Source organism: Trachurus japonicus, chromosome 8, assembly GCF_045865225.1.
Source record: "Trachurus japonicus isolate A0001 chromosome 8, Traja_1.0".
NCBI lineage: Eukaryota > Metazoa > Chordata > Actinopteri > Carangiformes > Carangidae > Trachurus > Trachurus japonicus.
In genome coordinates, this window is record NC_140914.1 from 16,111,290 (window position 1) to 16,127,389 (window position 16,100).

General features: G+C 44.0%; 1 protein-coding gene across 8 annotated transcripts in view; it reads left to right on the forward strand.

Annotated features, from left to right (window-relative positions):
- Positions 1-16,100, forward strand: part of crebbpb (CREB binding lysine acetyltransferase b) — a 45,178-nt gene that overhangs the window by 10,570 nt on the left and 18,508 nt on the right. For 7 of the 8 annotated variants that reach the window (XM_085784245.1, XM_085784247.1, XM_085784243.1 and 4 more), the window contains exons 2-5: positions 3,706-4,304; positions 12,977-13,144; positions 14,205-14,457; positions 15,523-15,636. In XM_085784245.1, the coding sequence (XP_085640371.1) occupies positions 3,706-4,304; positions 12,977-13,144; positions 14,205-14,457; positions 15,523-15,636 (1,134 nt within the window). The remainder of the gene's footprint in view (positions 1-3,705; positions 4,305-12,976; positions 13,145-14,204; positions 14,458-15,522; positions 15,637-16,100) is intronic. The other variant, XM_085784244.1, reaches the window with a different exon arrangement.

Consider the following 16,100-nt stretch of genomic DNA (forward strand, 5'->3'; position numbering starts at 1 on the left):
CATCAAGCAGAGCGATAGGACAGACTACAGTCTACAGGAGAGACCTACAAGCAGGTAGCTCCCTCGTTTCCTCAGTGTGTTGTGCCTTTGGTTAGGGTTAGCCCATGTGTGTGTGCCCCCAGGTAAAAAAAAAAGAAGTTACAGGGGTAATTCAAACACTGATCACCATTATCTTAAAATTGGCATCATAACTCGTCTGTTGTTTGCTAACTTGTCCAACCTTTGAGCCCCTTTTTTCCCCAGCGGGTCTCTGTGTTGCGCCTCTCTCCAGGTCACTGGTGTATGTGAGTGTGAGAGGAAGACGAGCTCTGACTTGCATTGGGAGACGTTGTGTGGCGTCACCCGCTGATTTGCATATATAAATATCTAGACCCTGACTATGAGACGACTCGTCTTTTTCAGACTTTTTCAGACTTTTTCTGACGTTAAAAACACCGTCTTACATTGGGGTCAATAGGGTAAGATTGATGGAAATGGTGACATTTCCTAAAGGCAGTCCCTCATGTCATTATGGCACATCATGCCTTCGGTATGTTGCAAAGTAATATTATCACAATACACACTAATGGGTGCATGAGTCATGTTTGTTATTGTAAAGCCTCTCCATTACTGGTTGTCTGACAGATAGCAAAGACATCTCTGGTAGTCACATCCAACCCTGTGCACATGTGGCTGTCGCTCACAGCCACAGATTAGCAGCTAGTCTTTAATGTTCATGTTAATGTGTGTCAGTTTTTATGGCTCTGGTCTCATGTCAGTCTGTGTTTGCCCCTGTGGCCACAGGCAAGTGTCAGGCTTGTTTTCATTTGTATGGCTGAGTGGGCGTGTCAGCGCCAGAGCTGTGAAACAGGCAGCCATTCTCTCAACGCTAGCGCTCACCTAGCGGGGGGTTGTCCTCCTCCTCCTCCTCCCCCTCCTTCTTCTCCTCCTCCTCCTGTCTAGCCTGTGTGTATGATCACTAACCACAGGCTGAGCGTTATTCAGCTACATGAGCGTCAGCACATGTTGCAAATAAGGAAAGATGTTAAAATGTTGCATTTCACCAGAATGGCAAAGCATTGCCACAAGATGCTCTGGATCTGCTGGCTAATGTCTCAACTTTGGGGGAAGTGATGGAGATGATGAGAAGGGTTGGAGGCCCTGGACGCCAGTCAGCCAACCTAAACAGCGCTGCCCTGTAGCCCTCTGTATGTCCACCCTGATCCTCCCGCTGCGTGTCCCACACGTCCCCTGCATGCTGATACTGTCTAGATTAGAACAAGGCTCTGAGCTGTTTTATTCATTTACATTTTTGTTATTTGTCTGCAAAACCTGAATAAAAATGCTCTCTATTCTTATGAGATTGTGTTGTGGATAACCCAAATTAGTTTTATTTTTTTGCTATTTTCTTCTGAAACGCTGCCTCCGTGACGCTGCAGCAAATGACTGCAGCCCCGGCTTTACAAGTGTGGTGTGCTGCTAATTTTGCACATCTTGAAGTCATCACGACTTTTCTTATAAAGCACCATGCTAAAGGTTTTACAAATGTGCTGCCAATCAAATGCATCATAGGTTTGCAAAAAGCAAGCCTCCTCTGTTAAATTTCTTGTGCTTATTATTTCTGGCTGAAAATGTGATTCTTTAATGTGGTGGTCCCGTCCATATTTTCAAAATAAAATAATTCATGCAAGCTGCATGGAGTGGAGACACAGCGCTGGACTGTGAGACAATTTAAAATTGAGCTTGTCAAATGAGCATAAATCTGAAAATTAGAGTTCAGCTTGAGGATTCATAACATTGCTCAAAAGGTTCGAAGAGGAGCTTTATCCAAATAAAGCCTTCCAAACTCTGGAAGTAAAATCAACCATTTAGTTCTTCAATTAAAGGTTGAAGTACACCTGGCAGCAGCAACGTCCTCTTCATGTGAAAATAGGGCGACTCGAATGTTGGGACCCTATGATAAGCAGATGCTTCTGTTGTCACTGCTTGCTCGTGTGATAGCTGCTGGTGATTGACCCATCACCGCTTTGTTGTTGTAATGAACATCTTCAAATCATATTCTCAGCATTTGTAAAGAATCACTATGCTGAAGGTACTTTGTGTCCTTCAGCAGGGTTTTTGCAGCCAATGTTTCCTCTTCTTCTGAAAATTGTGTGCACTCAGTCTTGTTGTTGAACTGGCCTCAGGCAAGACACAGGTGTTTGCCCCTTAAGTACGCACCATCCGTGTCTCTTGCTGTTCTTTGAGACTTGTTGCTTTGACCTCAAGCACTAACGGCTCAAGCCTTTCGTTGAAAGCCTATAGCTGTAATATGTAAGTAATTGTCATTATATTTCAATGGGAAGGAGGGTTGGATTTCTCCTTTTAAAATACAACAACAACAGTGTTTTCAGAGCTTGGCGTGTGTCGGGGGTGTGGTAGTTGTGCTTGTAAAATCTTTATTGGCTATTGACAGAGGCAGACTTGCACCTGCACATTAAGGACCTCTGCACAGATGCGGAATTTGAACTGTAACCTTCATTAATGTTTAATTGTTTGTAGATTTCATGTGTACTTCAGCCATAAGAGTGCTCCAAGCTACAGGGAACTTTTTTTTTTTTAATTCTCTGTGCTCAAGAGTTTAAAAAGACTGCAGTAGTGTAATTTTGTGTGCGTGCGTGCATGTTTGCTATGCACATTTACATCTTAACAGATCATGTTGTTGCATAATATTCTGCTTATTCAGTGTGACTGTACTTACACAGGTGCTCGTACTCTTTCTTTTTATTTGCATAACTAACAATCCATGAATCACACAAATTATCATCTTTTTAAGATGATACCATAATAATCCTCTAAACCCATGCCATGATCATCTTTGCACATGTTCCCTAAAATTTGAGCAAGAAATGTGGTGGGCAGGGCATTGACAGTAAAAGATAAACTTGGTTTTTCGGTTTTGGCTAAACTATACAATGGGGGCGATTACAAACATAGTTAAAGGGATAGTTAAACATTTTGGCAAATTGGCCCATTGCCATAATCACTATAGTCATAGCAGTAGGTTCCTTTATTTGTCGGTGTAAGCTATTTTTAGAACGGCAGAGCGGAGCAGCAGGCTGCTCAGAGCTACACTACGGAGCTTAAGGGAATTTCTTGGTTTCCCTCATCCAATACACAGTCCAACAACTCCAAAACACTGTCATGGACAAGTTGTGACCTGCACATTCACCACGCTATGAAATAATAACGGAACGTTATGAGATGGAGTTGTTTTAGAGGTAAATTCATGCAAAACTGCTGATGCGCGTTGCCTTCAGGGACAGTTTTTCAGCAAGCAGTCTCTGTATTTACCTCCGTTTCGTAACGTTCCATTATTATCTCATATAATGTGCAGGTCACAACTTGTCCATGAGAGCGTTTTTGGATTGTGTATTTGATGAGTTTGATGAGGGAAACCAAGAAATTCCCTTAGCCTCCGTAGCGTAGCTCTGAGCAGCTGGCGACTCTGCTCCGCCGCTCTAAAAATGACTATAGTGATTATGGCAATGGGCCAATTTGCCAAAATGTTGATCAATCCCTTTAAGTCTTCTGTTCTTCAGATAAAATGAACCATTTAGATCTCATAGACAAATTCCTTAGTATCTCCATTGGTGGTTAGCAGCTTTGTGTGTTAAGTATTTTAGTGGTTAAAGGACATGTAAGTGATGATGGCTAATTGTTATTTCCATTTCTTTGTCTTTTTAGATCTCGTGTCTCTGTTTGACCTGGAAGATGACCTTCCAGACGAGCTCATTCCCAATGGAGATTTGGGAATGGGAATGTCCTCTAACGGTGGCCCAGGTGGAGGGGGTCCTGGTCTCAACTCTCTTGTTCCCGATGCTGCAGCCAAACACAAGCAGCTGTCTGAGCTCCTGCGACCGGGAAGTTCCTCCATCTTGGGCCCCCAACAGGGAGGAATGGTGGGAAGCCAGCTGGGGGCCGTGCTTGGTAAAAGTCCACTGGGCCAGGGCTCCCCCAATCATCAGTCTCCCCAGGCCCAGAAAGGAGGAGCTGCAGCTGCACAAGGCAATGGAACCGCAGGCATGGGCTTCAGCCAGGCCATGTTGAACAGTGGGCCAGGTCACGGGGTCATGGGCCAGACAGGACAGGTGATGAACGGCGCTCTAGGACCGGCTGGTCGGGGGAGACCCGGCATGCAGTACCAAGGCCAAGGTATGCAGGGTGCACAAGTGGGTGCTGGACCTGGTGTCGGAGGCAGCGTGCTGGCGGAAACACTCACCCAAGGAGGGCCACAGATGGGCGCACACAATCCGTTGAATGCTCAGCAAGCTGGGAACATGAAGGTGAGGTCTTAAACTCTTCTCTTATCTTCTGCTTAATTAATGACACAAGCATGCAGTTGTATGTGTGCAGCAAAGTATAAGAAAGCGCAAAGCGTGACAGATCATAATTCTGTGAGCACATGATTAAATAACTACTGTACGTCAGAGGGCGTTTGCAAATAACATCATGTTGACATGTCAACCTTTCTCAATTTGGTCCCATATTCACTTGCATTTATGATGTAGAGAAATATAATCATGATGGCAGCAAGATTTAAATAAAGGTTACATAATTGAATGCAAAAAACAGCCTAATTGGCACATAGCCAACATCTTTCCACCTTATTTTAACCACAGCAGTTCGCTTATGGTGAAAGTTGTTGTTATTGTTTTATTTCCTAACACTTCTTTGGAAGAGTTTTTTCTATGCCTTGTTTTCTCCAAATGATAAGTAGAACAAACCCAATTATGCATTTAAAAAAACCAAACTACAGTAGTTGTTAGTTACACTAATAGATCGCAAATGCAAAAGGCTGTTGTTGTCAAGCAATGTACCTTTTTGACTGTCAGTCCGACTTCTCTTTTTTTTTTGACGGGATGTGTATGTAATACATTATTTTTATCGCCTAGCCCTATTGCTGGCTTGTTGTCACTTATCTCCCCCTCACCATGTATTGATCTGTTGTTCTTCTCGGGTCCGCTAGAGGAAGCAGACAATCAGTTGAGGGGCTTGAATCTGCAGTCAAGTGCATCAATCTCTGTGGGTCTAACTTGGCCCAACAGAGAGTTTCATAGCAGATCAATGCTGATGTGTTTATTACTGAATTCCTATGCCTCGCTAATCTAAGAATGAGTATTTCTATAAACTCAACAAGAGCTGCAGTTGTGCCGTGGTGGTGCAACACAGAATGATCTGCTGCTGGTTTTACATGTTAGAGTTGTCATGATACCAAAATGAGTTCCCATGATATTATACCAGACAAAGTATCAAAAGCTGCGTTTCCACTGCAGGAGTTCCTGATAAAAGGAGGGGGTAGGAACTTCTACAGGAACCGTCCTCTCACTCGGCCCTCTCGGTTGCCATGTCTCCACTGCAGACAGGACCCACCGGGGTCTTAGGGCGACGTGCAACAGTTTTTTTTTTTGACTGTTGTTGTTTTTTTCTGTCAGTAGACGCTTTCTTAAAAAAAAAAAAAGCCGTCTCAATCACATAATCCCGCAATCGCCTATTTACCACTCTTTTTTTTTTCAGGCCTACTGCTACTCTCGTCTTTTACTGAGTCTCTCTTTTTTCCGGCCGTTTTTCCGTTTTTAGTAACGTTGGGTTATAAAAATGCATCTTATTTTGGGGCTTTCTCTTAGCGTCACATGATCCTGCTTTGAGTCTGACCAATCAGCACAGAGTAAATCAAGCACCACCAGGACTTCTTCAGGGCTGATCCGAGTACCTACCCCCAGGCAGGGACTCCGTTCGGCCCTGTAAAAGTTCCTGTAAGCGGCCCTGTGGGGGAGGTTCCTGCAGTGGAGACACGCACCAAAGGGGCTGGCCCCGTAAAATTACCCCGAAGTTCCTGCAGTGGAAACGCGTCTAAAGTTGTGGATATTATCGCGATTAATCATTATTTTTATGAACTACAATGTATTAACACAAGTTATAATTACTTATTAATGGGTCATACATGGAAATATTTCAACTTTTTTAAATCAACAGACAAGCAGTAACTTGTTCTATTATGACCAACACAATATTTGATACAGGTGAATTGATCTTTCTTGCCACTAGACTATTATGATGATATTAACTCTGATATGAATTACATCTTATTACTGTATTTAGCTACTTAAATCACAGTAGCATACTGATTTATTGAACTCAGCCTGATGTAAACATTAATAAAACGTATTTACCTGTCACACAAGCAGCTCCATGTTGTCCCTGGTCAGGACAGTCTGAGGACAGAGAGGTTGAAGTTTATGAGTTTATATTAATGAAGAGTGCACTGTGAGACTGTGACCTGACCACACTCAGCTGTTCTTGGCTCCACCGCGTCGAGCGTTTAAAAAAAAGAAAAAAAAAGAAATAAAAAAAGCTCCACTAGCGACCCGGTTAAAACACAAGAGGACACACTGTACCGGCGCGGATTCGGTGTATTTACCAAAAGCTTCGTCAGTGGAGCTGCAATTATATGGAGTTATACTTTCAAACTCTTCAGGCAGTGATCAGTGGCTGCAGCTGTTTGACTCACTGGTCTTTGGCATTTTAGCGACCGTACATGCCTCGGCTCAGTATACAACAGGTAACAGTTTTTTGTTGCCTCGCAGCCCGTTTTAAACAGAGATCCCGCTATATTATGGACGCCACCAGTAACAGGCAAACAGCCAATCATTCAGCAGCTGTGTAGTTCGGTTGCAGCGTCGTTGCCATGTGTGTTTGTTTACAACAGAGCAGCGTGTAGTGAGAAGCCAGGTGGAGAGTAGAGGCGGCCCGCTACGTAGCAGAAACTGGCACCGGTAGTAATCCACGGTAGTACCCTCATGTAGAATTTCTGGTATGGTAGGAACCGTGACACTGTGGGGTTACCGTGGGTATCGTGCAACTCTACAACATGAATGTCTTTATTTTCACAGACTTTGAAGTGCTCAGAGCGAGACAAGTGTTTCCCCCTCTCAGAGTCTCGGGTCTTTGTGGTTTGACAGGAAACTAGGGCGAAACCATCGATAGCTCTTGCTAGCATTATTTCATTAGACGTATAGACCACATGAAACAAACCTCTCCTTCCCTCCTGTACAATGGCTGACTATATTTTCTCACATTATTATTACCCAAAATCTAATAGCTTGGTTTCAGTATTGCATCATCTATACAGACAAACGTTACATTATGTTATGAGTCCTTTGTATGTGTTGCTTATAGTTGGGGGATGTTCACCCTGTCTAGCTGTCATCAGAGAAACATGTTGCTGACATATAGTAACTGATGTGTTGGCTTTTCTGTTGAGAGCAGCAGAAATATAACTACCAACACGGTTCCCTAGCCATAATATAAATGTAACTGAGCAAAAGATCTATTAAGACCTTTGGAAATTTTTTAATAATAGATCCATCAGTACAATGATGACAAGGTTAAAATTTAACAGAAGCTACAGAGGAATGCACATAGTAAATTGCGCGATCTCTTATTGACTTGCTTGTTCCATGTTTTGACTCAGCCACGATGAGCACCGGAGATGTGCTAGGGATGGAACCACAGCTTCAATTTAAGATCACTTTCAAAGGAAAAATCATATAGAAATGTTCTTAATTATCTGTTTCATTGTATTATTATTTTATTATTTATTTTATTAAGAGCAAATGTTAGACTTGATAGTAGCAAACCTTTTGAACTACAAATACAAGCTGGCATATGGCATTCATCTGGGTTAGCTGGTCACCAACTCAAAACTACAGCCATTGAAAGCTGCTTTCCCACTAAAATTAGCGTCGCTGGTTTTTTAAACGTGTATCGACCTGCAAATATTCGGCCTATGGCTTCTTTCCCCACTAACTAAAAAACCCAAGTCTGATCTCCAGCTGGCGAGCTGTGTGGCCGTTCACCTCCACCGCAGCGTGTCTGGCGACAGCGCAACAGAGAACAGCGACGTAAACGGTGAAAAGCAGCATGGAAGCTAGTGAGGCGGTGGACGTCTTTCCTGTTTTGCACTTTTGTCTCTCCTCAAAATGATCGAAATGCAGTGCACGTTGAACAGTTTTCATGTCGTAAAAGGGGCAGGGCGACGCCTCTAAAGCAGGAATATATCGGGGCGTGACATTTAAATGACGCTCGTTTTCAGCCGCCGGATTTATCAACACCACGCCGGTTCTACGCCGAAATCAGCAGCGTACACACTTTTAGTAAATCACACGTGACACTTGGCGTACACTGATATTTACACCAGAATCTACACCAGATCCTGCGCAAGTTTGATAAATGAGGGCCATTGTGTAGGAATTACTCCCATCTAGCGGTGCGGTTGTATATGACAACCAACTCAGTCGTATTCTCTATGCTGCATTCACGCGGAAATGGGCAGACGGACGACAGCTGCTGCATATAACGGGATGAACAAGCGTCTTTGTTAAAAAGTGGTCCGTCGGCATGCACGCATGACAGTATGTTGTCATGCCGACGTTTTACCGGCTTTCTCTCATCGACTAAAATGACATCCAGTTTGTTTGCCGACTGCCGTCTGCCTGACTCCATGTGAATGCAGCATCAGTGTGACCCTCCATCCTTTCTCACACTACACCGCCGTGATGGTTTTCAAACAGACGCCCCCTCGATCGTTTGTCCCTGAGCTGAACGCCCCGGTGTCTCCGGTGAGTTTCTGTGGTTACCTACGGTCTATCACTAGTATAAACCTCTTTGTCGGGTTTATGCACAATGGGCGGATGTAGACCCTTTGTCGGACCAATGCAACAGGGACTTTGGGATGGCTCGATTGGTAACCAAAGTGCAATAGTTGGAAAGTTCACCAGCAACAGCTATTGGTTCAAATGGAGCATTGGTCTTCCAGCTGCAGCTGACAAGCACCCTGTCCTTTGTTATGCCATGAGTAGTCTGGCCTGACGGAAGTGTGTTGCTGCTATTAGCTTCTGATTGGCCGGAATGAGCCACCCGGCGGAAGTCCCGCCTCAGTATTGCAGCTTTCACAGTCCGCCCGGCAACAAACAACAACAGGTACCGAACCGTGGATCTATTATACATCCGTGTCATGAACCGAACAGAAGAAGAAATATCCGTCAGCGGTTGCCAACCGCCATTAAACTGAACAAAAGAATAAATATCCGTCAACAGTTGCCGACCGTCGTTACACCGCGGACCCAAATCCAGTTTCCAACTGGCAATATTTTGCAAGCGCACCGTTGCTACGGCGCCGACCACAACGATCGTGACTGGTTGAAAGAATTCCAAACGGCCAGAGCTTTTTTTTCTCCGATCGCAGAATCATAGGCGGACCAGCCAGACCCTCCTTCTCTGGACGAGGGTCTGGCGAGCGAGACTATGCCATGAAAACAAGAACAGCCTCAACTGTGTTTGATTGATTGCCTCCATGCCGATATGACAGCTGTAGCTGAGATGTTTTTGGGATATCTTGTCCATGAGTCAAGGTTGTCTCTCAGATATACCCTGCAAGATTTTTTTTTTAATTTGGTGCAAGTGTTCACTCGCCTTGCCTCGGTTTAGGTCATTTTACATTAAAACTAAGTACGTCCTCAGCATGGGCGAGGTCATCATAGCACGGCTGCTACTGTCGCACCGTCTTGCTCTATTTCGGTGGTCAGATCGGTGGTCGCTAGCGAAATAGCGGATTTGATTCTTGTGTCGGATGTTGTGCTCGCGACTCCTCCACTGACGGCACTCTGGCCAATCAGTGGAAGGCAGACGGTTGACATCACGTTTTAGTATCGGCTTGGCTCACTTGGAACCTCGGCTGAGGTGTTACCAAAAAAGGTGGTGGAAAAGAAAATTTAAAAAAATTTAAAAAACGAGTCAAGTCGAGCCAAGTAGCGCTAGTGGAAAGGGGCATTAGACTTAACACAAATGTGTGACAGGGTAAAGCGATGAAGTCATGACATTTTATGGTCAACTTCTCTGTGACATCATAATCTTCTGTGTTATTCAAAACTGTAACTCAGGAACAGAAGAGGAGATTGTGACTATATTTAATGTAACTTGACTGCTTGACAGATGCATCTAACAGCAAGGTGGTAACTAGTTCTCTCTCTTTCCCACCATCCCTGGCATATGCCGTCTCTCTCTGGGCCTCCGGTGCTTGATAATGGAGCTGTAAATCACCTTTAGAGATGTGTGTGTTGTTTTTGAGCTGGGGTGGAGGGGGGGAGCACATGCCAAGAGGAGGGGACAGACTGGAGGCTTCTTGTGCGACAGGGCCGTCTTTTAGCCTGGCGACACTCCTCTGTAATGAACGCACATCATCAAGTGGGCGAGCCTGTGTGTGTGTGTATGTGTGTGTGTGAGAGAGAGAGGAGGATGAGGCCGTGTGAATGGGAGGCAGGCAGGCAGCAGCCAAGCGTCTGAGTGTTTCTGTGCGACGGAGGGGGAGGGGCAGGCAGCAGTGCAGTGCTCTGCTCAGCTGTTGAGCAAGCTGGTCTTTCTTTCAGTGCCTCTCCTCCCGTTTCTCTCTCTCTCCCTCTCTCCCTCTCTGGGGCTGGGCTTGCTCTGTATCTCTGTCTGCCTGAGCTCTGCTGGCAGTGAGGGACCTCCGCGAAGCAAAGCAGGCTGCTGCTGCTTTGGCCACAGCGGAGAGCGGCTGGCTGGCAGAAGCAGTAGACAGATGCACGGCACGGCACGGCACGCTGAGGGATGTTAAGAGATGGGAATAAATGACTTTTAGCGGACCTAGCAGCAGGGAAGTTGACTATTCCTTCTCTGATGTAAATAATGAAATTTAAAAGATGCATTTCTTCAGGTTTTCCAAACACTGTGTTGTTCATTTCTTTTTACTTGAAGCGATCAACTCAGTTTCAAGGGAGAAGTTTTATTTCTTGGCTTGACTGGAATAAATGAGAAGGTTGCTGACTGAGTGAATTTTAACCATTGGTCATCTGGATGCCACGTGACTAAGTGCTGAAGTTAAACCACTGATGTTTACAGGCAGTTCTTTTTGAACTACATCTTCAATTTCACACATTGACCATACACAGTGCAACTGGTTTTTGAGGCATTTTATACTAGAGATATCGGCTCCGATGTTGACTAATTAGCTGGATCGGATATCGGATGAATGAGGCCGATCCAGCATTCCGATCCAGTCATTTCTTTTTTATTAATATCATACACAGCAATACAGTTACAGCGATCTAGTATTATTTCTTTCTTTTTGCTGCTAATGTACACTTTGTTATTTATTAAATAATATTAAGTACATTTATATCTGTGTTAATTTGTTACCTTTTTTTTTAACAAGGCTAAATGTTTATGTCAAGCCTGATGCCTTCACTCGCATGGCAATATGGTTCATTCATTCAACAGTAGTATCAGATCGGTATCGGGTATCGGCCGATACGTTCAGCCCAGGTATCGGATTGGATCGGTGCATCTCTATTTTATACCCTTATTAAATAGCAGTCAATAAAGAGGTGTCAGGAAATGAAGGGTACGGTTGGGCGCCGTTTGAATTTTAGCGATTCCTGTTCCAATTCCAATTCCATGTTTCAATTCCGGTTCTTAACAATTCTCTATTCTGATTCTTTTAAGAGGCGGGGTCAAAAAAGTTTGCGTGGTCAACCGGTTTACGGCAATCTGCCGACTGCACACCAAAAACAAAGTGCTAATAAAAATTGTTAAGGACTCGTTTAGGGGAATCGAAATTAAAACTTCTTAACGATTCCGGTGGAATTGAAATGTTAGAACCTGTTCCATTCGACTCTCGATGCCCAACCCTAATGAACGGTGAGAGAGATTGGGAATTGAAACTGGAAACTGGAACTGGAAACCTAGCCAGTTTTAAGTTTTTCAATGCAGTCCTTCAATGTTGCTTTGACTGGAATTTAAGGCGCCACTGATGAAGCCATGTTAGATGAAAAACATTTGTGACCCGTTCCATCAAAATGAGTCGGATGTCGCAACGTTCTATTTTTAGATAATCAGCTGATAACGTGGAAAACCCATAGAAAATCAAAAAAATTTTTTTACCCTAATTTCAAAGCAATGACATTCAAAAACAATCTCCCAAAGTTTCACAGTCCAGATAATTGAGAAAAGGCACGTAAATGATGATTAAAGTTGACTTGCAACTTAAACCCTCTGAAAATGAGTGTTGCTTCGGTGCAAAACATGAAATATCTCCTGAACCGTTCATGATAGAGACGAGCTGTAAACTGCATCTGAATCGCGGGATTCTCCGCTTTCCGACGGTCATTGAATGGTGCCTCTACGACGAGCAGGGACGGGTACAGAAACAGATGCTAAACCGAGTAGCATCGATGCTAACAGAGCGTAGCATTGATGCTAAACCGAACGTAGCCACGATGCTAAACCGAACGTACACGCTTGCACATGTTTTACAAAATGTCAACAAAACATGACAACTTCTGAACCGTTTATGATAGAGACGAGCTGTAAAAAGCATCTGAATTGTGAGATTCCCTGCTTTCCGAGGGTCATTGAATGCTGCCTCTATGACAACAAGGGACCGTATAGGGTGCGTGTAATCACGTGGTACAGGAACAGACGCCAGAGTCACTGGCAAAAACTTAAACTGCTATTTTCTCAGGTTTTAGAACGGAATAAGAGAGTAGGAGATTGTAATTCAAATGGCCACATCTCGAAAACCATCAAATGTCTGACTCTGACTAGGGTGTCATTTTAAAGCTTATTTTCTAATCTTTCCATTGATACAAAAATCTCAACTTTGAAATTTGGGTCACTGTGACTCATTTTGATGGATCGGGTCACATTTGGGGAATAAAGTGTAGGGGTCAAGAGTCATGCTTAATTTCTGCTAACAATTTTAGTTGAATGTGGATTCTCAAAGTTAAAAGCTGCTCTGTAACCTTTTACACACAAAGAGTACTCTCTGTGCAGATGTAAAAAGAAAAAAGAAAAAAAAGAAGAAATAAGATTGATCTGCTGTGATGGTATGCTGCAGGATACACTTCTGACCACCCTCTGTCCTGTCCGTTTACTATAGATGGGGATGTCAGGGGCTTCATTTGGCCAGCAGTATGGTCAGGCCGGAGTGCAGCAGATGGGGGCCGCGGGGGTCAACGCTCAACAACTCCAGAACAAGACAGCCCTTTCAAACAACCTGCCCCAATTCCCTGCTGAACTGAAGGGAGCTGGGAGTGTGCCAAACTTGGTGAGTGTAAAAAAAATGGTGGTGATGTTGTCCCATGTTGTGGGTTAATCGAGAAAAAACATTTATTCTTTGGGTTTATGTTTATCCACAATATCAGTGTGTTGCACCTGGAAGTGAACGTAAAGTGCAGCAAATAGATAGAAGAAAGTTTGCTGCTTGTGATGCAGACAAGGTACAAGACTAAATCATAGATAATTTAATCAAAAGAACATAGAATAAATTGCAAGCTACTGCAAAAGATATCAAAAACATGAATCTCCTTACTCATTTTGGTTAATTTTTTAAATGGTATTTCCCAATGAACTGTCGTCCCCTTGAAATAATACAGCCCTGTGTTGAGTCACAGCCTATAATCCCATATAAGTCCATGTCCATTTGATGTGAAGACTTTATAGCCAAAAATCAGAATATGGAAATACTCTGACCTCCTCGATGGTTAACTATAATATGGATGGTGATATTGGTTGGTGGCTTTTCCACACAGCTGAACCCAATAATAAAGAAACCTGACATTTGACACGTTTGTTTGTCGATTGTGGGAGTTTGGCGAGGTACCGACCCATCCTCACCCCTCAAACAGGCCTCACACGTAGTCGGCATAAAGCTTAAGATATTGCTGCAACCATTTATGGACAGAATTTCCTTTCTTTGAAGCAAAACCAAAAATGAAAATTGCACTAAGGGCAACATAATTGTTAAAAGCTGTCCACTCTGACATTGTTCGACTGTTGAGTACAGGATGAGATTCTTTCAAGGCAAACAAAATAAACAGATCTGTCTCAGTACTATGCAAATCTGCCTGAGGAACAGGAAATTGATTTTATAGGGTAGATTTCCTTGTTTACCTGTCCACTCACATTTTCAATGAATTAAAAGATAGTGTTATTTGAATTGTGTTTTCACAGCCTGTCTTCTTCTTTTCTCTGATGCGAATTTCTTTTTTTAAATTTTATTCCTGGCTTATTACCACTTTTCTACATCAAGTCATTCTGATTTGTTATTTAATATTTTTTCCTGCCTAATCTGTGTGTGTATTGCCCCCCCCTCCCCCCTCCCGCAGTCTCAGATGCAGCAACAAGTAGCGTCGGTGGGCATGGTTCCTGGGGCTGGAGGCGTGTCTGCCGGCCCAACAGCCGACCCCGAGAAGCGCAAACTCATTCAGCAGCAGCTGGTCCTGCTGCTCCATGCACATAAGTGCCAGCGGCGGGAGCAGGCCAACGGGGAGGTGAGGCAGTGCACGCTGCCCCACTGCCGCACCATGAAGAACGTTCTCAACCACATGACCCACTGCCAGGCCGGCAAGTCCTGCCAGGGTGAGTAAAAGCGAAGCGTGGGTCAAATCTAGCTTGGATCCAGATTTCTGACTCAACCGACTACTGTTTCTGACCTCATGGGGTTAAATCCAAATTCCAATGCGCAAACTGTTGCCCCAGTGTTGATATTTTACTGCGATGTTGGTGGGTAATCATGCCACGACCAACTACGATCAGAGCTAGCCATACTGAACCAGTTGCTTTACACAACACAGGAACACCACAGTGAAAATTACTGATGTGTTGCTACAGGTTTGAGTTTTACTCAAACTGCAGAAAGCAGCTACTGTCTTTAGCCCCTTAGCAAAATTGTTTATTATTGTCAATATAGAAATTGATCTGTATTTGGCTGCAAATGATTAAAAAGGGTTTCATGAAATGTGCGTCCTTAGCAGTGATCAACCATATTGCTTGGTCGTTGACCAACAAGGCTGATAGCTCAAGAGGAGTTACTGATTAAAAAAACAAAAAAAACATCTTCACTCTATTTAACCATTGTTTTAAAATAACAATTAGAGTCTGTGCTGTTTAATTACTGGAGTCGTTATGGGCAATGTAAAGCAGCGAGCTCTGGCTGGCTCCGGTGTTTTATTGCTGGAGTTGATCCACTCCACACCCTAGACCTGCTAAGGCCCACATGCCTCAGCGACTGACAACATCAGCAAACATAAATTTGATCTCTTTAAAACTGTCTTATACCTCATAATGTGGATCTACCCTGATGGAGCTCGCCCAAGGTTTCTGACCTTTGAACTCTAGTGGTTTTTACTGTTTAAACTCTTACAGTAAATGCCAAGATGTGTTTATGGCTTTACAATGTGGGGATCAATTGCTTTCGCATTGCTGTTTGCACATTGTACTATGCACTGGTGCTTTCGTTTCCCCTCCCTGCTGTATTTTAACTTGAAACGGTGCCAGGTTTGATCACAATATTAAACCGTTTCATTGCCCAAATCTTTCACTGGTGAGTCAATGTCAGTTTAACTTGTGTTCTCTGTAGTGATGATGATGATCTACGAGTTCAGTTTGATTTCACAACTCATCTCTCTCTTTGATTCTCTCCAGTGGCTCACTGTGCATCGTCCAGACAGATCATCTCCCACTGGAAGAACTGTACGCGGCACGACTGTCCGGTCTGCCTGCCTTTGAAGAATGCAAGTGACAAGAGGAACCAGCAGCGTGAGTGACTCCGACAGTTCCTCTTCTCTCGTCTTCTTCATATTTGACACCGTTTTTAAACATATATGTGGCTGCAATAAAAGTAAACACAGGCCCCATAATACTATCACTCAAGATGTGCACTTAAATATGCTATACACAGTCAATTTTGGTAGAAAGCCACATGGAAAAACCAAGCGAACTGTTCAACTAGGCAGCTGTCACTCAGCAGCAGCGCAGCTCCAGTCAGTGCATGTGTAGTATGAAGTGGTGCCACCTGCAGGTCGTGTTTCTGCGCCGCAGCTCTGTGCTGGCTCGTTGGCTGCGAGAGCTCGAACAGCAAGAGGATTCCTCTAGAAAGGCTGGGCCTGTAATGTGACACCCAGGGGAGGGGCGGCTGTGGCTCTGCTATCAGTGGGGGCAGGGTCTTGGGACTGCACTCTCTCTGATTGGTTAAAAGGCTCTATGAGAGGTTTAAATCCCCC